Source organism: Scyliorhinus torazame, chromosome 16 (genome assembly GCF_047496885.1).
Source record: "Scyliorhinus torazame isolate Kashiwa2021f chromosome 16, sScyTor2.1, whole genome shotgun sequence".
Classification (NCBI taxonomy): Eukaryota; Metazoa; Chordata; class Chondrichthyes; order Carcharhiniformes; family Scyliorhinidae; genus Scyliorhinus; species Scyliorhinus torazame.
Window position 1 is genome coordinate 29,093,051 of NC_092722.1, and position 22,726 is coordinate 29,115,776.

Consider the following 22,726-nt stretch of genomic DNA (forward strand, 5'->3'; position numbering starts at 1 on the left):
GGAAAGGCGGAGCATACGGTGTCCAACCCACTAATCAGATTTAAATGGAAAGGCGGAGCATGTGGTGTCCAACCCACTAATCAGATTTAAATGCGTGCAAATACTGGCCCCCAGCAAGGGACCGCAGCAATGCGCCGGGCGCATATCTTGGGCAGGATTCTCCGAGCCTCCAGTTCGAAATCGCGCTCGGCGCAGGGGCAGAGAATGGGGCGTCAGATCCACGATCGGCTCCGTCGCCTTCCTGCGATTCTGTGGGAACCGGAGAACTGCCGGCAGTCGCGCGGTCAACACGCCATCGGTCGGGGACCATTGAAAGAGGCCCCCGCGGCGATTCTCTGCCGACAACTGGCCGAGTTCCCGCCGGCATGGCTCACTCATGGGGTGAAATTCTCCACCCTGCCCCGTCACATTTCTGCGCCGACCGGCCGGCGGGAGTCTCCGTAACACCGGCCGGTCAATGGGGTTTCCCATTGTGGGGCAGCCCCACGCCGTCGGGAAACCCCCGGGCACCGGCATAACGGAGACTCCCGCCGGCGGAGAATGACGCCCATGGTTCCACCCGGGGGGGAGGTTGGAGTGTCGGCTGCGGACTCAATCTGCGGCTGCCCTGGTGGAGGGACGGGGGGGATCTGTCCCGGGGGGGGGTGGTGCCTCCAGGGTGGCCAGGCTCCCGATCGGGGGCCACCGATTGGGGGGCTGGTGGGATTGAAGGGGGCCTATATTTACAGGGCCAGCTCGCATGCGCGGACCCGTGGTTGGAAGTGCAGGGCCCTGTCTCGGCAGCCGGAGCTGCGAGGAGCCCTCCGGGTAACGGAGACTTTCTCCAAGAAAGTCCAGAGTGATTTGTGCCCATCTTCTCGCGGGCGTGGGGACGTAGCCCCATTATCGGAGAATTCCGCCTCTTGATTTTTGCAGGGCTCCCGACTCTCCGCCCAATCGCGGTTCGTGGTTCCAACGCCGCGAGGTGGAGATTCCAGCCAGTCAACTCTGTTTCCTCTCTCCCTTAGGATGCTGCCAGACCTGCTGAGTTTTTCCAGCACTTTCTCTTGCTTTGTTTCACATTCCAGCAGGATTTTGCTGTTTCATAATTAATGGACGCCACTTCATTGTGAAGTGGAAAGAAAAACACATCTCCATCTTTAACCAGATACACACACACACACACACAAAGGATGTGGGAGTCCAATTCCCCTTCAGGAGTTTTACCAGACACCTTACTCAAAACTCAACCAGTGCCGACTGAAAGCAAGCGGGTCGGGACAGCACAGAGCTGGGGCTCTGAGTCCGCCCCCAGCCCAGGATTGACACATCGCAGCCTCGCTGCCGGCACTGTATCCATCGCAATATCATTGTGTCTGTTGCAGGCTCCGGACTGCCCCTGGAGACTGTTGCTAACAACGATTCCTTCTGAACTAAACAGCAACTTCATGGGGAAAGGAATCTGTGTCCAGGATCTCACCGAATCCGCCAGCCAGGTAGAGTTCGCAACAACTTTACGCGCAACTGTTTCGCTGCCGATTTGCAAATGTGTTACAATCCTCACTGAATCGAAACCCGGGAGAGGTTTGTTACAAATGATTAACGGCGGCGTGTCCGCTCACCCCGCGGGGGGCCCATTCCTGCCTCAAATCGCTGGTTCCTGGTTTTGCAATTTGATACAATTCAGACAGATTTCATTCCCAATGATTGCAAATCAAAAATCAGCGGCCCTGCAGCCCCTGTGACTGAGGCTTCTGTTAGTCTGAAAGATTCCCCGAGTGATCAGTAAGAAACCCCATTAACCCTCAGCCAGAATCACGGTTAATTGGAGGCAGTGGAGTTGGAAATGTTTCCTGAAGTCTATGGGCGGGATTCGCTGTTGGCTGACGCCGGAATCGGAAATTGCGATTGGGCGGAGAGTCGAGTTTTCCGCCGAAATCGTGGCAGCGCCGGTTTCACGGCGAGTCTCAATTCTCTGTCTCCTCGACAGCGGCGTCAATGCGTTTCAGAACGCACGTACAGTCAACACCGTTGGCATATCATTAGCGGGTCCGACCCCGTATTCTCCGGGGCCTCCACCTCCACCAGGGTGAATTTCCGACGGCGACGTTCACTTGTGCTTATAAAACACGTGAACCAGGCGCCGTGGCTGATGAGGGAGCGACAGGAGGTCGGAATGACATTGACAGGGCTGGGGTGGGGTGGGGTGGGGGAACGGGCCATGTGGCCGGGGCGACCCCCCCCCCCCCCATGCGACTGGGGTCCAGGCACGGAGCGCCATTGCCACAGCCTGCGCCCATCCCACTGACCACCCACCTTGGCCCCTGGTTCTGCAGAGTGACACCGGCCGTGTGGGTGCCCCCACCCCACCACCCTCGCACCCCACCCTCTGCCATACCCCACAATTGGCTGCCACCTACCAGCGGGGCAGCAGGCGGCCCACCCAGGGCAATGCCCACTGTAGCCCCTACAGGGACACTGGACAGGAGCTGCAGAGCATACCACTGGCAAGGGCAGTGCCAGCCGACAGTATCCCTGGCAGCAGGGACAGGTGCTAGGGGCAGAGGCTCCCACTGTGCCGGGTACCGACAGGGTCAGGGGTGCGGGGGTGGAGGCGTGGGGAGGACATGCGGGGTCACCATGTAGCCTGTTGGCCCTGGTTGGGCACTGGGGTACGCATCATGCTGACATGTCGGTCTTTCAGTCCCTGCAGACAATGGATATTGGAATAGCAATGGTGGCCTTCCTGCTAGTTGCCGCAGCCCTGGGGGATGCCCTGCGGCTGTACGAGCTGGAGCTGCTCGAGGAGGAGGAAGCTACAGCAGCGAAGCCTTCCCCAGAGGAACAGGAGGCAGCCACCCAGGATGGAGAGACAGCCGTCCAACAGGCCGAGGAGGAGGAAGTGCAAAGGAGGTGCCGCATGAGGCCTCGTGTGTACCAGCACTGCCTGTCATTCGAGGACCTGCCGGACCGGGCATGCCATCGAAGACTCCAACTGAGCAGGGGACAGTGTGACATATCTGCCAGATAATGGCACACCTGGCACCGCGGGGGTATGGGGGAGGACACCCCTTCCCGGTGGCCGTCATGGTGACTGTCGTCCTAAACGTCTACGCCACGGGCTCCTTCCAGGCACTGAGTGGCGACCCGTCCGGGATCTCACAGAGCTCAGTGCAGAGGTGCATCTGCGCCATCAAGGAGGCCCGATATGCCCAGTTGGCCCACCAAGATGCCCAGGCAGTGGGGTTCGCCCAGTGGCGTGATCGACAGGATGCAAGTCGCCCCACGAGCACCTGCAGATGACAGGCCGCTCTACGTTAACCGAAAGGGATTCCACTCAATGAACATATAGCTGATATGTGACCATCAGATGCACATCGTGCATGTCTGTGCCCGATACCTTGGCAGTGTGCAAGATGCCTTCATCCTGGCATGCTTGATGATTCCCAGCCTCTTTGAGATGCCAATCCGGTTGGGGGGTTGGCTCCTGGGCGACAGGGGTTATCCGTTGTGGTCGTGGCTAATCTCACCTATCTGAAGGCCACAGACGATGTGGAGACTCACTAGCGGCATCCAAGAGTGTGTTTGAGCAGTGCTTCGGCATCCTGAAGAAGGGGTTCAGGTGCCTGGACCGCTCTGGAGGGGCCCTGTCAGGGTCGCCTGCATAATTACGGCCTGCTGTGTCCTCCACAACATCGCACAGCAGAGAGGCGACATGCTGGAAGAGGAGAATGAACGGCAGGAGGAGGATGCAGGGGAGGGGGAGGATGGGCAGGACATGGGGCCCAGGCAGGGACAATGTATGAACCAGGGCCAACACGCACGGGACGCTCTGATCACCTCCAGGTTCACCGACTGAGGGGGTGGGACTGGCCAGGGGCATGGACACCGAATCCCGCCCACCAACACCCCCTGGCCCCGCAGCCACACCCCGCCTGCAAACCCTCCATGATACATAGCTGCCACACTGCGGGGTGCGGGCCCTGGGTTGGCAGTAACAGTGGGCCTGGTCCATGGGATGGAGGGTGATGATAACCCGCTCTGCGATGAACTCTGGAGCTCCGCATCGTTTGGCCCCTGCTCACGGTAGCACTTTTCACCTTCAACGTGGGTGATCCCTGCATGCAAGCTGGCCATTCCATCACACGGTTCCATCGGATCCCTGTGATGGCAGGACAGTCCGGGGGGGGGGGGGGGATGGGTAACGCATCCCACCCACAGCGTCCGTCCCCCGTGGGAGTCATCGGCACTGGCCCCATCACCTCCTCCTCCCTCAGGGTGCCCTATGGCCCCAGGGCTACTCCATGGGAGTGGGTGCGAGTGGGGCTATCCCCTGAGGCACCCCCACCACTTGGCGTTGCCAGTCCTGGAGGCCCGCTCTCACCTTGGCCAGGGTCTACATGCTCGCGGCCATGGACGCCTCTATCTGGGACTACGCCATATTATGCTGTGACTGTGCCACCAGCTTCTGGGTCTGTGCCACATCAGTCAGTGACTGTGCCGTCTCTCTCTGGGACTGCGCCGCCTCCCTCTGTGCCATGTCAGCCAGTGCCTGGGCAATGCCGCAACGCTCTCTGCCATGGCCCGCTGTGTCTGGGCCACACTCAGGAGCGCCGCTGCAATGTCTGACACGAGAGGGCAGCCCTGTCCTGGACCTCGACCAGCGCCTGCATAGATTGCCCCAGGCCTTGGATGTGCTGATCCATGGCCAAAACCCTCGCCCCCAAAGCCTCCACCGCAGACGCCACTGGCCTGGGTGGCACGCATGGTCGGCACCACCTCCTGCACGCGGTTGGACTCCTCCCCCTGCGCCTGTAGGTGCTGCATGCCCGCTGACATCCCTTTATGTAGTCCCTGGCTCTGTGACTGCATGTCCACTGTAGATGGGACTGTCCATTCCAGAAACCCATCTGGGCGGCAGCTAGTCCCTGGGAGTTCCGACCTCCACCTGATGTACACGAGCGACTGTGTGGTGAGCACCAGAAGGTGTCCCAGGAGCCTCTTCACTAAAGTGCCCGACCGAGGTGAGTGTCTCTGGGATGCTGGAGGGTGTTGGAGACGGCTGTGACGGGTAGTCAGCGTCCACCTTGGAATCGAGCACCGGGGTGTCCTGGGTTTCAGGGATATGCGTCAATTCTGTGGCGGTGTCGCTGTCTCTGCTCGGGGTGATTCTGGTTGTGACACTGCCTTTGGCTGGGGGCGGGGGACACCTGGTGGGCGCACAATTAGATCGCGGGCCGGGGGGGAGTGGGGGTGGCAGGGGTGAAGGTGTTATGGGGTTGAGGGTGCTGTGGAGGCGAGGGGGGTGTGGGAGTGAGGGTGGGGATAGAGGTGAGAGTGGTGGTAGGGGTAAGGGTGGGGGTGAGGGTGAGGTGGGGGTGAGGGTGGTGTGGGGCAGAGGGTGGAGATGGAGTGTGGATGGTGTGGGGGTGAGGATGGTGTGGGGGTGAGGGTGGTGTAGGGGTGAGGATGGGGATGGAGGTGAGGCTGGTGAGGGGGTGAGTGTGGTGTGGGGGTGAGGATGGTGTGGGGGTGAGGGTGGGGATGGAGGTGAGGGTGGTGTGGGGTGTGGGTGTGAGGGTGGGGATGGAGGTGAGAGTAGTGTGGGGGTGAGGGTGGTGTGGAGGTGAGGATGGTGTGGGGGTGAGGGTGGTGTGGGGGTGAGGGTGGGGATGGAGGTGAGAGTAGTGTGGGGGTGAGGGTGGTGTGGGGGTGAGGGTGGTGTGGGTGTGAGGGTGGGGATGGAGGTGAGGATGGTGTGGGGGTGAGGGTGGTGTGGGGTGAGGGTGGTGTGGGGGTGAGGGTGGGGATGGAGGTGAGAGTAGTGTGGGGGTGAGGGTGGTGTGGGGGTGAGGGTGGTGTGGGTGTGAGGGTGGGGATGGAGGTGAGGGTGGTGTGGGGGTGAGGGTGGTGTGGGGGTGAGGGTGGAGTGGGGGCGAGGGTGAAGATGGAGTGTGGATGGTTTGGGGGTGAGGGTGTGGGGGTGAGGGTGGTGTAGGGGTGAGGGTGGTGTGGGTGTGAGGGTGGGGATGGAGGTGAGGGTGGTGTGGGGGTGAGGGTGGTGTGGGGGTGAGGGTGGAGTGGGGGCGAGGGTGAAGATGGAGTGTGGATGGTTTGGGGGTGAGGGTGTGGGGGTGAGGGTGGTGTGGGGTGAGGGGGTGAGGGTGGGTTGAGGGTGGTGTGGGAGTGAGGGTGGTGTGGGGGTGAGGGTGGTGTGGGGGTGAGGGTGAGGTGGGGGTGAGGGTGGTGTGGGGGTGAGGGTGGGGATGGAGGTGAGAGTAGTGTGGGGGTGAGGGTGGTGTGGGGGTGAGGGTGGTGTGAGGGTGGTGTGGGGGTGAGGATGGGGATGGAGGTGAGGGGGTGAATGTAGGGCTGGAGGTGAGGGTGGTGTGGGGGTGAGGGTGGTGTGGGGGTGAGGGTGGTGTGGGGGTGAGGGTGAGGGTAGTGTGGGGCTGAGGATGGTGTGGGGGAAGAGGGTGGTGTGGGGGTGATGGTGGGGGTGAGGGTGGTGTGGGGGTGATGGTGGGGGTGAGGATGGTGTGGGGGTGAGGGTGGTGTGGGGGTGATGGTGGGGGTGAGGGTGGTGTGGGGGTGATGGTGGGGGTGAGGGTGGTGTGGGGGTGAGGGTGGTGTGGGGGTGAGGGTGGGGGTGAGGGTTGTGGGGTGAGGGTGGTGTGGGGGTGGGGGTGGGGGTTAAGGTGCTGTGGAGATGGGGCAGCAGGGTGGCGCAGTGGTTAGCCCTGCTGCCTCACGGCGCCGAGGTCCCAGGTTCGATCCTGGCTCTGGGTCATGTCCGTGTGGAGTTTGCACATTCTCCCTGTGTCTGTGTGGTCTCAACCCCACAACCCAAAGATGTGCAGGGTAGGTGGATTGACCATGCTAAATTGGCCCTTAATTGGAAAAAGGTGGTGTGGGGGTGAGGGTGTGGGTTAAGGTGGTGTGGGGGTGAGGGTTAAGGTGGTGTGGGGGTGAGGGTGCGGGTTAAGGTGGTGAGGGGGTGAGGGTGCGGGTTAAGGTGGTGTGGGGGTGAGGATGCGGGTTAAGGTGGTGTGGGGGTGAGGGTTAAGGTGGTGTGTGGGTGAGGGTGCGGGTTAAGGTGGTGTGGGGGTGAGGGTGCGGGTTAAGGTGGTGTGGGGGTGAGGGTGCGGGTTAAGGTGGTGTGGGGGTGAGGGTGCGGTTTAAGGTGGTGTGGGGGTGAGGGTAGTATGGGACTGAGGGTGGTGGGGTGGTGTTGGGAGGGGTTGACACACATGGCATTGGGGAACCGTAACTCAGTGGGGTCTCACTTTGACCGCAGTCGATTTCTACCCTGGGGCCTTCCCTTTCCTCAGGCCCACGAACCACATCTAGGGTCCAGTGCTCTGCCGCAGTGAGGGGCCGCAGGTCCGGCGGTCCCCCCCCAGTTTTCACCTGCTCCCGATGGTTATGGGCATCCTTAATGCACAGTGTTAGACAGTCCCACACATGCAGCCCAGGGGGCAGGCAGCTGGTGGCATCAGTGGTTTGGCACCGGGCCATGGCAGCCGATGTGGGTGCCGGCATGGGGTGCAGGGTGGGGGTATGGCCACCCTCTGGGTGGGCGGGGGAGGGGGGGGGAGTTACGGGTGTGTGGGACGGGGTTAGTGCTCGGGGGACAGTGCTGCCTACTCACCCTGGCCGTCCTGAGGGGGTCGTGCAGTTTCTTCCTGCATTGCAAGCCTGTCCGGATGGTGGTGCTCGTGGTGCTCACCGCCTCTGCCACCTGCACCCAGGCATGGCGATCAGCGGTGGCTGGCAACCTCCTTCCCGGGCCAGGGTACATGGTGGCCTGCCTCTCCTCAATGGCGTCCAGGAGGGTCTCAAGCTCAGTGTCCATAAAACGTGGGGCCTGGCGTCTTGCTGCCATCTTGTTAGCTGGGATGGTGTGTGTGGGGAGTGAAGTGTACAAATGCGGCTGCAGCTTGTCAGCCTCCTGGCGAATCTGGCTGTTTCTCTTTGGAATCGATTGTGTTCCACATGGTGCCAGTGCTGGCCCCTCAACAGCAGCGGAATCGGTCCAAGTGTGGCAGCAGTTTTGCTGTCAAGGAAATCCACGAATCCTGCCCCGGAGTCAACACGTCTCAGGAGCAGAGAATCCAGCCGGATGTTTCTGAATGGTCAAAAGATTCTCTTGTATTTTGTATCTTGCCGGGTCGGAGAATCGCCGGGGGCTGCCGTGAATCCCGCCCCCGCCAGTTGCCGAAGTCTCCGGTACCGGATATTCGGCGGGGGCGGGAATTGGGCCGCGCCGGTTGGCGGGCCCCCCCGCTGGATTCTCCGGCCCGGATGGGCCGAAGTCCCGCCGATAAATTGCCTGTCCCGCCGGCGTGGATTAAACCACCTTTTGAACGGCGGGACAAGGCGGCGCGGGTGGGCTCCGAGGTCCTGGGGGGGTGCGGGGCGATCTGGTCCCGGGGGGTGCCCCCACGGTGGCCTGGCCCGCGATCGGGGCCCACCGATCCGCGGGCGGTTCTGTGCCGTGGGGGCACTCTTTCCCTTCCACCTCCACCACGGTCTCCACCATGGCAGAGGTGGAAGAGACTCCCTCCACTGCGCATGCGGGGGAAACTTTCAGCGGCCGCTGACGCTCCCGCGCATGCACCGCCCGGAGATGTCATTTCCGCGCCAGCTGGCGGGGCACCAAAGGCCGTTTCCGCCAGCTGGCGGGGCGGAAATCCCTCCAGCGTCGGCCTCGCCCCTCAATGTTGGGGCTCGGCCCCCAAAGATGCGGAGCATTCTGCACCTTTGGGGCAGCGCGATGCCCGTCTGATTGGCGCTGTTTTGGGCGCCAGTCGGCGGACATCGCGCCGTTTCGGGAGAATTTCGCCCCAAGGGCGGGATACTCAGTCCCGCCGCACCCATTTTCTTGTGCGGCGCGCCCCTGCCGGCTGCGGGATTCTCCGTCCCACCAGCCGGCCAATGTGGTTTCCCATTGTGGGCAGCCCCACGCCGTCGGGGAATCCCCGGGCGTGAGTGCGCTACCGGCGCAATGGAGAATCCCGACAAAGGAGAATCCCGACAAAGGAGAATCCAGTCTCTAAAGTTCCATACTCCACGTCTGAGCTGTGTTAACCAGCGAAGCTGGGGTACTGGGAATTGGCCTCAGTGCCACTGGGTTGGGGGCAGGGGGTATCACTCCCTGAATCCTGTTCTTGATTCCTATGGGCGTCAAGTGACAGTAAAACTGATGAAGCCCCCAGCAGTTGACTATCCCCGATAATTAGAGCTCGCCCATGAAGGTTAACCATTCGGCTGACATAGTGAATGGTTTGAGTATTGAGGTTAATTGGAGTTCTTTGCACTTGTCCAGCCTTCAAACACCAGTGAATTTTGCTGGATTTTAATTACGGATGGGGAGCTGTTTACAAAATCAAACCAGCCAAAAGGAAACCTGCTCCACTCCTTAACCATCTCAACAGTGTTTGGTGCTGAAGACCTTGGGAGTAGATTGAACAGAGGTAGCAAACTGCAACTCATGGGGCACCAGCCAAATACTTAATCCATCAACAGGTAATGAACGGAGGGGACCTTTGCACAAAAATAGAAAATGCTAGATAATCTCAGCAGGTCTGCGGAATGCAAAGAGAATACAGTCAGCATCTCCACAGGTTCTGTCAGACCAGCTAATATTGTCCAGCATTTTCTCTTTCTGTTTCAGAATCTGCAGTAATTTGCTTTTATCTGAGTGGCCTTTTGCTTGAGTTTGCATAGATTCCGTTAAAAAAAAACATGCATGAAACTTCCTTTGGCTGGAATGGCTTTAAATATATTCTCTGAGGACGTTCTGACTTGATACAGACCTTTCAAGTTCTTGTAATAAACACAGAGCCTGAATTTGGTGTTGATAATGCTTTCTGTGCAGTTCCCTGTGTAACAGTGAGTGTAGACTGATCAAGGACAATGCTGCCCAGCATTGCCTGTCCCTGCATCAACTAACACGGTCACAGGATAGAGTCCAAGTGGCAAGAAACTAAATATCAATCCAAAACATTTTTGTGTTTCTTAGATAATCTAGAAGAAAGCAATGCCTCGTGGGAGTGCTTCAAGCAACCGGTCCAATGGCAGTGATGGGGACATGGAGACCCTTGGTAGGGAATGGATTTGGTATCTTAATTCTGATCAGGGTGTGGTTTTGGAGTATTTGCACATGATACAGGAGGCATTGTGATTTTAAAAATACAATTCATGCATTGCCCCTGTAATAACCAATATCCATATGTGCGTGCAGATACACACACAATAATAATCTTTTTAGTGTCACAAGTAGGCTTACATTAACACTGCAATGAAGTTACTGTGAAAAGCCCCCAGTCGCCACACTCCGGCGCCTGTTTGGGTACACTGAGGGAGAATTCAGAATGTCCAATTCACCTAACAAGCAAGTGTTTTGGGACTTGTGGGAGGAAACCGGAGCACCCGGAGGAAACCCACGCAGACACGGGGAGAACGTGCAGACTCCGCACAGACAGTGACCCAAGCTGGGAATCGAACCCGGGTCCCTGGCGCTGTGAAGCAACAGTGCTAACCACTGTGCTACCATGCTGCCCAGTAAACAAACATAAGCACACGCAGACACATACACATAACACAAGCACACACAAAGCACACACACACACATGTACACAAACATTCAAACACATACACAAGCACACACCCAAACGGACACGGATACACTCTGAGCTAAGCAACTATTTCATCAATACAAACTCTTTATTTCAATCTAACCTCCCAGCTTTCTGAGATCCCAGGTGTTTTCTTTCAGCTGAAACAGAGCTGGCCAAGCTGCAGCATCAGTTTCGAATCATGGCGGGTGATCGTCAGGCCTACACACTCGAGTCCCAGCAGCTGCTCAGGAAGCAGGAGTAAGTAGCACCAGGATACACCTCTGTGCAATTTCAATGCAAGTACAGTCAGCCAGCGGGACCGCGGAGGTATTAGCTTTTCATCTCTTTGTCTCTGAACCCTGTGGACTGTAGGCTGGTATGATGAAGGAATCTTTACAATGGATCCAAGGCATAGGATTTCTGGCCAGAACATGCCCTCTTTCATGTAGTACCATTAACAGTGAAAATCTACCAGTTATTCACTCTCCATCAAAAATACCAGAGGAACCATAAAGTCAAGCCTCTCTTGAAGCTGGGATAAATGAGGATGATAACTCAATATTGACCATTCTGTGGCTATCTCCGGGTATTTAGTGGGACAATCTAGTGGGAGCTTTATTTACTCTGTATCTAACTTATGCTACCTGTCCTGGGAGTGTCTGAGGCTGATAGTGTATCTTGACATAAATTCTGAGCACTGTCAATAGCTTAAGAAGTCACTAACCTGTCTGATTTTTGCATCTCTGTTTGGAAAAGAGTGTCAATTCCTAACTTTTCTGGTTTTGCCAGGGCGGAAATTGAGACTCTGGAAAAGGACCGTGGAGAGCTGATGTTGAATCTACAACTTTTAGATAGTAAACACAACCAGCAGCAGGACCAGGAGAACATGGAAAGTGTTCAGAACATGCTGAGCTACCAGGAGCAGCTGGAGGAGCAGATTGCCAGAGAGAAGCAAATGATCATGGATCTGGAGCAGGAGGTGGAGATAAGGGTTATCTGGGACTCACTGGGGACAATGGGAATTCCTGGAGGGAAGGTGGCCTAGCGAGTGGCCAGAACATCTGGAGGCGGCTGTGTGAGGTTCTAGTGTTTCTCATGACTGGGCCTCATTGACATGCCACTGAAGAATTTATAGCCCAACGCATGATGGAAGGTGGAGGAAAGTCCAGGCCAGGGGTGGAAGGAAAGGCCCAGACCCGGGGGGGCAGATAAGAGCGCCCATGTTGAGGAACCAAAGGTTGAGCCGTGCTGATTGCGGTGAAGACTGAGGTTGGTGAGGCCCAGGACAGGTGAGGCCTATGCTCCAGCTCCTCTTGGCCCCACAAAGAGAGTTTAATGCCTCCTTGGGGTTGGGACTGGTTGTAGATGTTGGGGGAGCCTTTGCTGGGCCTCCACTCCCAGGGTTCAGATGGATTCAGACACCATTGACAGAAATTAACTTTTGTTTCCTGCCTGGCTCTTGGAGGTGCTTCAAGATGCCTGGATAGTTAGGGCTAGTAAACCCTGAGAAGGAGCAGAGTGCTTCTTGTACCAACTCCATTTTACAAGGCTGCCTGCCGACTTTCCAGCAGGAGGCAAAATCCCCCTCATTCTAAGCTCAGGTGGAATGTCTGGTGCTCCGGTGACCTTTCTTCAGGTGTGACTGTGTGGCAGGAGCCACTTGTCCAGCCAAAGCCCATTCTGCCCTTGTCCAGACTATCCACCCAGGGTCACTAGAAGTGATCAGGAGCAGTAATCCTTACTCACTTGTCCTCAGGACAACAGCAACCCAACTGAGAATAGTAAGTGTCACTCAGACTGGGGACCAAATCTGAAACCTTGTACACTGGATGCCTCAGCATCAACCAAGCCAGCGCACCAACCCTCTGAACTAACTGCATTTGTACTGCTTGGCTACCTCATCTGTATCATTTCCCAGGGGGTTTATGAATGAGCTGCTCAAAGCTGCAGGACCTGGTCCCTGGAAAATGTACCAGAGCCATGTACCTTGGGTGATTCTCCCACCCCCTGTGTTTGATTGGGTGGTTATTGCTGCTCCCTTCAGTGACATATTGGAGAGCAGTATCCTGTCTTCATAGTAACTATGAGCACAGACATAGTGTCTTCCTGCAGTTTGTTTATGTATATGTATGTGCCTGAGTTTATGTGTTTCTGTCTGTCAGTATGAGTCTGTCTGTTAATGGGTCTATACTTAGGTGTGTGTATCATTATACAAAAAAAATGTTTGTATTTATATGCATGTGTCTGTCAGTGTGTTTGTGTCTATATGTGAGTATGTGTCATTGGGGGCATCCATCAGTGTTTATGTCTGTGTGTGTGTCTGTACAGTATATGTGGGGGGGGGGGGGGGGGAGTTGTGTGTCTGTATATCCGGGTGTGTGTATGTGTGTGTATGTTTGTATGTCTGTATATGTGGGGGGGTGTTTGTGTGTCTGTATATCCGGGTGTGTGTGATGTTTATGGTTATTTCTTATTCAGTAAGCTAATGGTTGATGAAGTTATCTTTTTGTTCCAACCCTTTTTGATACAGATAAAAACGTTGGAGCAAAAAATCTTTGAGCAGAAGAAGGGGTTGAGTAAAGGTGTTAATGTTCAAGAAATGAACGAACAGGTGGTGAAGAATGTTGGGGTCATGGAAGACAGATTGGACAGGGTAAGGAATCTCAGAATGTGACCAGAGGGGAAAACAGCTGCAATAAGTGGAGGCAATATGCTGCTGACATGATGAATTTAAAATAATTACAGGAGATAATGAGATCAAAAATATCATAAAACCACAAGCCCAGATATAATAAAAGCGGGTCTCCTTTTAAAGTGCCAAATTGATGATCTCTCTAGTCTCGCCTCGAATTGGGTTCAGTTCTATTCCAGAGGCACGATTCTCAGACCCCCCCACCGGGTCGGAGAATCGCCGGGGGCCGGCTTGAATCCCGCCCCCGCCGTGTTGCGAATTCTCCGCCACCGGGGTCCTGGGGGGGGGCGCGGGGCGATCTGGCCCCGGGGGTTGTCCCCACGGTGGCCTGGCCCGCGATCGGGGCCCACCGATCCGCGGGCGGGCTTGTGCCGTGGGGGCACTCTTTTCCTTCCGCCTTCGCCATGGTTTCCACCATGGCGGAGACGGAAGAGACCCCCTCCACTGCGCATGCATGGGAATGCCGTGAGCGGCCGCTGACGCTCTCGTGCATGCGCCGCCCGGCAAAGTCAGTTTCGCGCCAGCTGGCGGGGCGGAAGTCAGTCCGGCTCGGGCCTAGCCCCTCAAGGTGAGGGCTCGGCCGCTCAAGATGTGGAGACTTCCGCACCTTTGGCGCGATGCCGGATTGATTCGTGCCATTTTTGGCGCCGGTTGGCAGACATCGCGCTGATATCGGAGAATCCCGCCCAAGATGCGGCGCGATGCCAGACTGATTCGCGCCGTTTTTGGCGCCGGTCGGCGGACATCGCGCCTTTGAGCATATCAGAGCTGAACTTGGACACGAATTGAAGATTAACTTTCCTGATGTGGTTGTGTGCAAAACAGGAGGTAACATCTGAGAGGACTCCCAAAGTGAATATTGAATGCTGAATCAGATTTATCTTATCCCATTAGGTTTGTACTGTACAGTCCTGGAGACTGCCTAGCCCAGCCAGCATTTGAAATGTCGCAGCAATGCTTGCCTGACCTCTCGCAACCACCTTTACTATAAAGTCAGCGCAGTCTTACTTTACAACGGCAAGCAAATGTACCTCTGGCTCACAGTGAAACTTACTGGTATATGTCCGATCACAGTTAACAAACCCAATGGATCCTGAGGAGTGGGGCATATTTTTGGTCCCAGTGATATTAATGCCAGTTGCAACCTGTTTTAGTTGCCGCTCAGCTTACAACACAGACAAGGTTTTGGATCTAAGATCCTTCGCTTTTAAATCTCAAGACTATCATGGTTTGCGCTGATAGTCAGGGGAGTTGTTACTGTTGCCTCATAGCGCCAGGGACCCTGGGTTCGATTCCGGCCTTGGGTGACTGTCTGTGTGGAGTTTGCACGTTCTCCCCGTGTCTGCGTGGGTTTCCTCCGGGTGCTCCGATTTCCTCCCACAGTCCAAAGATGTGCAGGTTAGGTGGATTGGCCATGATCAATACACAGAGTTATGGGGATAGGTCGTGGGAGTGGGCCAAGGTAGGGTGCTCATTCGAAGGGTCAGTGCAGACTTGATGGGCCGAATGGCCTCCTTCCGCACTGTAGGAATTCTATGATATAAAGCTGAGTTATTCCAATTCCTCCCACTACCTGGTCATAGCTAAAGGTCGCTTTCAGCATCCAAAGTTTCATGTGTAGTATAATTCTTAGGTTGGTTTAAAAGTTATTTCACTGGATTCCAGAATTGAAATGGAATGTCTTCCTAATCTACCCTTTAAAGTTGTCAAACTTCCAGAGTTGACCTGGAGTTTCTGGAAATTAAAGATTAATCTCCAGAAAATTACAATAAACAAAACCCGCGAGGGAAATCACAGGGACATAAAAATGGTGTGTTGGTTTTTTTTGTCAAATATTGAAGACTGGGAAAGTGAGCTTTTTTTGATGGACAGTCAAAAGGCAAACCCCAAAGGCTCCGACATTGATAGGCTGGTTTCCCAAGTAGGAATCACAGTCTCAGACAGCAAATCCGGAAGTCCAGGTTTCGCTGCATGCTGTAGAATTTTAACCGCACAACAAGTGGATTTTATTTGACAGGATCTCTGCCCTGAATTGAGCCTGATTGACAAGCTTGGCTTCCAGTTAGGCAAGAAGGTCTCCCGAGGGAGTAAGACTCCCTGACGTTGGGTCTACAGCTGTTACTGGGAGCGTAAGGGGAGTAGTCTAATCCCCAACTTTGAGGATGGCTAGGAGTGGGGGAGGGGGGGGGAGGGGGAGGGGGAACAGGGATTGTCCAATCCTTAACTCAGAGGGTGATTTTTGGATTGGGGAGATCTAATGGGGACAGGAACCTTTAGAAAGAGGTAAGCTGGGTGGGTGGGGGGAAGAGGGTTGTGTGGGGAAGCACTTCTAATCATCTTGGCCCACAAGCAGTGCTGCAAGGGAACTTATCTTTCCCCAAAACTGTCTATCTCCGGCCTTGAGCTGCCAGTTTTCTCATTGCCTAGAAAATCCAGCCAGCTGGGGTCAAACCTTGAAGGTAAAGTAAATGTGAGGGTCCCAGACTTACTATAATATTTACACGGTCAACCTGTCTGCTGGGAGTAGGTTGACTGGCCACCCCCAGTCTGCTTTCTATTAATAATAATACTAATAATCTTTATTGTCACAAGTAGGCTTACAGTAACACTGCAATGAAATTACTGTGAAAATCCCCAGTCGCCACATTCCGGTGCCTGTTTGGGTACACAGAGGGAGAATTCAGAATGTCCAATTCACCTAACAAGTATGTCTTTCGGGACTTGTGTGAGGAAACCGGAGCACCCGGAGGAAACCCATGCAGACACGGGGAGAACGTGCAGACTCTGCACAGACAGTGGCTCAAGCTGGGAATCGAACCCGGATCCCTGGCGCTGTGATACCACCACTGTGCTAACCACTGTGCTACCGTGTCGCCCCATTAAAGAGGGTTGAGACTTTGACAAGTTTTACACCGAATGTGGCGACTAGGGGATTTTCACAGTAACTTCATTGCAGTGTTAATGTAAGCCTACTTGTGACAATAATAAAGATTATTATTATCTCACCTGCTCCCACTCTACCAGTTTTATGGGAGTTAAAATGGGTGAATCAAGGTGGGCAGTTGCGTGATGAAACCTCCAGGAATACATCCAATCATGGTTGACAATTCTACTGTCCTATCACATCAAATAATTTGTGGCCATTCCTACCCCTTGTCTTTAGTCACTGAGGAAGTTTAACACTCACCTTACGAGGAATGGAGCGTTGAGGGAGCAGATTGATACTCTGCGCGTTGAACGCACAAGGTTTCAGCAGCTCCAGAGGAAGCTGGGAAAAGTAAGGATTAAAAAATCACTCTCAGTTGTTTCTTTTTGGATATTCTTTCTCCCAATTGGGCAGCTCCTCATTTTGCTGACAGGGTGAGGCAGTCAGGGACTGCTGCCCAGGATTCAATGGCCCTCACACCACCCCTCAGGAGGCAAGCTCTGATGCCACCTCGCACCAAATAATTCAACCATCACTCGGCCTACAGCTTGAGGAGTTGGAGGTGCTTAGTTTTTCAATTTATTCTTGGGTGAATCCGATGAGGTTAGTATTTATTACCCATCCCTAGTTGCCTCATTTGCATCAAGAGTTAACGCCATCGCGGTGGACGAGGACGTGTGTGCAGACATTCAGGCCATTTGCTTCTCTGTGCTAGCCTACAAATTATTGAATTCAGTTTCGCAACTTGCCCGGGTGGGATTTGAACCCATGACCTGGTCTGGAGCCGCAGAGGGAGATCCCAACCGTGTATCATAAAAGCAAAATACTGAGGATGCTGGAAATCTGAAATAAAAATAGAAAATGCTGAAAAGACTCAGCAGGTCTGACAGCATCTGTGGAGAGAGAAACAGAGTTAACGTTTCGAGTCCCGATGACTTCTTCAGGTCCAAATCCTGCCGTGCTGTTGTAGGTGAGTGGCGAACACTTCTCCACACACAGAGAGACAAGTCAACCTGAGGCAATCCACACACGCCTGAGCAATCAATACAAGAGCTTTTGGACACTGATAACCATGATGGGAGTGGGGGGTGGGGTCACACAAGATTCGGAATGAGGACTCGGAGTCTGCAAAAAGGAACTAAATAAACTCTGCTCTGATTGGCCAATTTAGATACCAGTCCAATGACCCTCCTTTAGCCATAATCTAACTGAAACAAACTAGGGAAGAAGGGACGAGATGACGGTTCCGATGTTCTTTCCTTTGGTTATTTATTAATCATTGGCTGAAGGGACAGAGAAGCTGTCGTCATTGTGGATAAAGGGACTGGCATTCCTCCCTCCCTATCATGTGGTCTAACCCCAGACATTATCTTCCTCACTTTGATTAGGAACTTCTGGAGATTCGGAAGGAAATCGGTTTTGTGATTGACACTTCGACTGCCGCATACGAAGCCAGGTGAGGATACAGCACCCAAGAGACATTCCTTCTCAACCCAGTTTCTAAAAAAAATTTAGTGCACCCAATTTATTTTTTTCCAATTAAGGGGCAATTTTAGCATGTTCAATCCAACTACCTAGCACATCTTTGGGTTGTGGGGGCGAAACCTTCTCAACCCAGTTGACCTCTATTGATGGTGAACGGGTTGACACAGTCTTGTGACATGTCCCACCAAACTGTGGGTTGATTTTGAAGTGAGGAATGCTGCAAACCAGTAGATTTCTATGAATTCCTGAGGTTGCCCTGGATATCAATGAAACCGTATGTGTTGTGAGACTGACGTCATTGCAGCCCGCAAAACGGTTTAAAGATTAATATATCTGGGCTCAGTATTCAGAAGTTAGGAGCAGGAAAGTACAGCCAGACACTTGGGTCCTGATCACTATCTAGTGATTCCTGATGGACATTGGTTTTAACAGGTAAATCACGCTGTGATGTTTTGATTGGCCTAATAGTGATCAGACACTCACAGCGCGATTCTCTCCAAAATCTCTAAGTGAATTTGTGGCGGGCATTTCAGGGAGTTTCCCGCCGGCTCTGCTGGTGAGTTTCCCACCACAATTCATAGAATTTCCAGTGCAGGAGGAGGCCATTCAGCCCATCGAGTCTGCACCGGCCTTTAGAAAGAGCACCCTCCTTAAGCCCACCCCACCACCCGATCGTAACCCAGTGACCTTCCATTTTGGACTCTAAGGGCAATATTGAGCATGACCAATCCACCTAACCTGCACATCTTTGGACTGTGGGAGGAAACCGGAGCACCCGGAGGAAACCCACGCAGACACTGGGAGACACGTGCAGACTCCGCACAGACAGTGACTTAAGCCGGGAATCAAACTTGGGACCCTGGAACTGTGAAGCGACAGTGCTATCCACTGTGCTACCGTACCGCCCCAATGACACTTAGTCATTTTTTGGGCCCTCGGGAGTTTCTCACCGGTTTAGCCCACACATAGTACTGGGGAGCTGAACTCAGAAATTGGGCTGCCATTTTGAAAAGATGCCCTGATCTCTAAGTGGGCTTGTGGGTCACCCCCACCCATGGGCAATGTCACCCCCCCCACACACATGGACACTATCCCATACTCCCCAAGTGAGGACACCCCGCTATGGGGTCCTTGGGGGTCCCCTGTCTTCATTCCCCCTTACAGCACCCCTTCCCTTCTAGGACCCCAACCCATCACCCCGCCCAACTTCCTGGAGGCCCTTACTTACCTTCTCCCCCACCCTTCAAATCCCCCCCCCTCCACCATCATTCCATTGGCATGCCCCCCCCCCTCGTCCCCTGACTCTTGCCAGTGCCATCCTAGCATTCAGGTACCCCGGGTGGCAGTGCTCCTGCTGGCTTGACAGTGCCATCCGGACATCTTTGCAGTGTCAAGATGGCAGTGCCAAGGTGCCAGCTGGGCAGTGCCAAGGTGCCCGCATTCCTGGGGATGGGCCAGGGGACCACCCTGCACTTACCCTGACCACCCAGGGATCTCTGATGGCCCGGGAGAGACCCCAGGTGCCGTTCTGCCTGGTCCATGTTTGTGTGGACTAGCACTGATTGGTGCTCGGCTGTAGCCTCCCTGGGAGGAATGAATCGAGGGAGCCCGGTGGATCCCGCGCAGGTAGGTCGTAAATTGATTTACGACCTACTTCCGCAAGTGTCATTCAGTCCCGCCCATTTGGGGCAGGGTTCCGACTCCGACCTCTCGCAGGACTCCCGAGAATCTCACGAGGCGCGGAGGCTGTTGGGAGGCTCGCTGGAAGCCTCTCCCAGCATTGTCTGGGTGCGGTGCGCTCTCCCTTGAGCGCAACGCGGCCAGAGAATCGCGCCCTCAATGTCTCAGCTAACACGTGTGGTTGACTCTGAAGTGGCTTCAGTTGTGTCAAAAACCACGACAAGGTATTGAACTGTAACAGTTCAAGGAAACGACTCAACACAACCTTGTCAAGAACAACGGGAGCATGGCTGGTCTTGCCTGTGGCACTGACATCCTGAGAATAACGTAGTGCGGGGTGGCCTGTATCCATGGAAAACAAACTCCAGCAAGGAGTCAGCATCTTCTAGAGAGAGTGAAAGAGAATATTTCTGGGTAAGGTAGTGACGACTGACCTCTGGTTGACTGTGTTTGTAATGCCCTGATGTAGGGATGAAGCACAGACGAAGACGCAGCAGCTGAGGGAGAAGGCAGAGAAGGAACTAGCATTGCACGCGGCCGAGATGAAAGAACTTCAGCGAGTCATTGACCATGACAGAAAGCTGAAGGAGTTCATGGGAATTAAAACTCAGGAGCGGTTGAATGAAGAGATGTTACACGGCGCCTACAAACGAGGTAAAGGCAATAAAAATTCCCTCGACAACCGAGACATTGGTTAATGATTGGCACAACTTGCCCGAGGGGCAAATGTTTTATTATTCATTCCCATGTTGTGAGTGTCATTGGCAAGGTTGGCATTTATTGCAAGGCTGGCATGGTTATTCAATAGCGGTTTGATAAAACTGAGTGTCTCAGTAGGCTGAGGCATATGGGGAGTGGTTAGAAAAGTGGAGTTGAGCTGAAGATCAGTCACAATCATATTGAATAGCCAAGGAGGCTCGAGATACCACATGGTCTACTCTTTTTTTTAATATAAATGTAGAGTACCCAATTCATTTTTTGCAATTAAGGGGCAATTTAGCGTCGCCAATCCTACCCTGCACATCTTTGGGTTGTGGGGGCGAAACCCACGCAGACACGGGGAGAACGTGCAAACTCCACACGGACAGTGACCCAGAGCCAGAATCGAACCTGGGACCTTGGCGCCGTGAGGCAGCAGGGCTAACCCACTGCGCCACCGTGCTGCCCCATGGTCTACTCTTGATCCTATATCTTATGTTCTTAGGTCACTTCAGTTAGGGAGGCAGTGGCACAGTGGTATTGTCATTGGACTAATAATCCAGAGACCCTGGATAATGATCTGGGGACCTGGGTTCAAATCCCCCCCAAGGCAGATGATGGAATTTAAACTCAATAAAATATCTGGGGCGACATTCTCCGACCCCCCGCCGGGTCGGAGAATCGCCGGGGGCTGGCGTGAATCCCGCCCCTGCCGTTTGCCAAAGTCTCCGGCACCGGATATTCGGCGGGGGCGGGAATCGCGCCGCGCCGGTTGGCGGGCCCCCCCGCTCAATTCTCCGGCCCGGATGGGCCGAAGTCCCGCCGATAAATTGCCTGTCCCGCCAGCGTAAATTAAATCACCTACCTTACCGGCGGGACAAGGCGGCATGGGCGGGCTCCGGGGCCCTGGGGGGGGGGCGCGGGGCGATCTGACCCCGGGGGGTGCCCCCACGGTGGCCTGGCCCGCGATCGGGGCCCACCGATCCGCGGGTGGGCCTGTGCCGTGGGGGCACTCTTTCCCTTCCGCCTCCGCCACGGTCTCCACCATGGCGGAGGTGGAAGAGACTCCCTCCACTGCGCATGCGTGGGAAATTGTCGGCGGCCGCTCACGCTCCCGCGCATGCGCCGTCCGGAGATGTCATTTCCGCGCCAGCTGGCGGGGCAACAAAGGCCGTTTCCGCCAGCTGGCGGGGCGGAAATTCCTCCGGCATCGGCCTCGCCCCTCAATGTTGGGGCTCGGCCCCCAAAGATGCGGAGCATTCCGCACCTTTGGGGCGGCGCGATGCCGTCTGATTGGCGCCGTTTTGGGCGCCAGTCGGCGGACATCGCTCCGTTTCCGGAGAATTTCGCCCCTGGAATTAAAAGATGACCATGAAACCATTTTAGATTGTCGTAAAAACCTATCTGATTCACTAATGTCCTTTAGGGAAGGAAATCTGCTGTCCTTACCTGGTCTGGCCTATATGAGACTCCAGAGTAACAGCAATGTGGTTGACTCTTAACTGCGCCCTCATGGGCAATAAATGCTGGCACAGCCTGCGATGCCCATGTTCCATGAATGAATTTTTTAAAAAGTCAGACACACTGGTGTGGGATTGGAGTGACATATAGACACAGACTGGGTAAGGACGACAGATTTCCTTCCCTGACAGGGAGCTGTTTTTATGACAGTCTGACAGCTTTATGACCACATTTGCTGATAACAGATTTTTATAAACTGAATTGAAATGCTCAAACTGCCCTGGTGGGAGGTGAACTCACGCTCCCTGTATTATTAGCCCAGTAACACAATCCATTCACGACTGTACACCATTGCATCCTGTGCGGAATAGCGAGCAGCCCCATTGACCCACCTGGCAGTGCACGTAGATATATAAAGGTCTCAGGTGGAAAAGTAGACGGTGAGGGGTGGGTTGAAATTGTCACCTCATCAACGGAGTAAATTGTTGGGAAATCTGGCATCAAACTGTTCCTTTTGAGCTCTGGCTTTGCTTCTGATTAGGAGCTACACCAGCAATTGCAGGTGATGCACAAGTGAAAAGCGAAGATCGTAGTCTCACCAAGAATTGGGTCAAATACAGGAACATAAGAACTCGGAGCAGGAATAGGCAGTCCAGCCCCTCCAGCCTGCTCCGCAATTCTATACGATGCTCACCCCAGTCCAACGCCGGCATCTCCACATCATTCTATACGATCACAGCCGATCTCATCTCGGACTCACCTGCACCTTCCGCCCACTCCCACGAACCCTTCATCCTGCTACTAATAAAAAACCTAACCATCTCTTCCTTAAATTTGTTCAGTATTCCGGCATCCCCTGTGTTCTGGGGTAGAGAATTCCACAGAATCACGACACTTTGAGTGAAGTAATTCCTCATTCCTGTTTTAAATCTGCCACCTCTTAGTATGGCCTCTCGTTCTAGAATGTCCAACAAGGGAAAGCATTCACTCTACGTTTACCCTGTCAATCCCCCTTTCGCATCGTATATACCTCAATTAGACCCCTCCTCATTTTTCTAAACTCCAACGAGTATAGGCATAAACAGCTCACTCTCTCTTCACAAGACAAGTCCTTCATTCCTACAATCAGTCTATTAAACCTATAAATACCATCTTATAATAACTGCGATTATGCTTCAAAAG

At 54.4% G+C, this 22,726-nt stretch overlaps 1 protein-coding gene across 2 annotated transcripts in view; it reads left to right on the forward strand.

Moving 5' to 3' along the window:
* The first annotated feature begins 1,312 nt into the window (after positions 1 to 1,312).
* odad1 (outer dynein arm docking complex subunit 1) overlaps positions 1,313 to 22,726 on the forward strand; it is a 41,332-nt gene continuing 19,918 nt past the window's right edge. Inside the window, exons 1-8 of one of the 2 annotated variants that reach the window (XM_072478133.1) lie at positions 1,313 to 1,475; positions 10,004 to 10,085; positions 10,760 to 10,859; positions 11,391 to 11,580; positions 13,132 to 13,254; positions 16,457 to 16,570; positions 17,608 to 17,675; positions 19,854 to 20,038. In XM_072478133.1, the coding sequence (XP_072334234.1) occupies positions 10,022 to 10,085; positions 10,760 to 10,859; positions 11,391 to 11,580; positions 13,132 to 13,254; positions 16,457 to 16,570; positions 17,608 to 17,675; positions 19,854 to 20,038 (844 nt within the window). In that variant the 5' untranslated portion in view covers positions 1,313 to 1,475; positions 10,004 to 10,021. The remainder of the gene's footprint in view (positions 1,476 to 10,003; positions 10,086 to 10,759; positions 10,860 to 11,390; positions 11,581 to 13,131; positions 13,255 to 16,456; positions 16,571 to 17,607; positions 17,676 to 19,853; positions 20,039 to 22,726) is intronic. The other variant, XM_072478134.1, reaches the window with a different exon arrangement.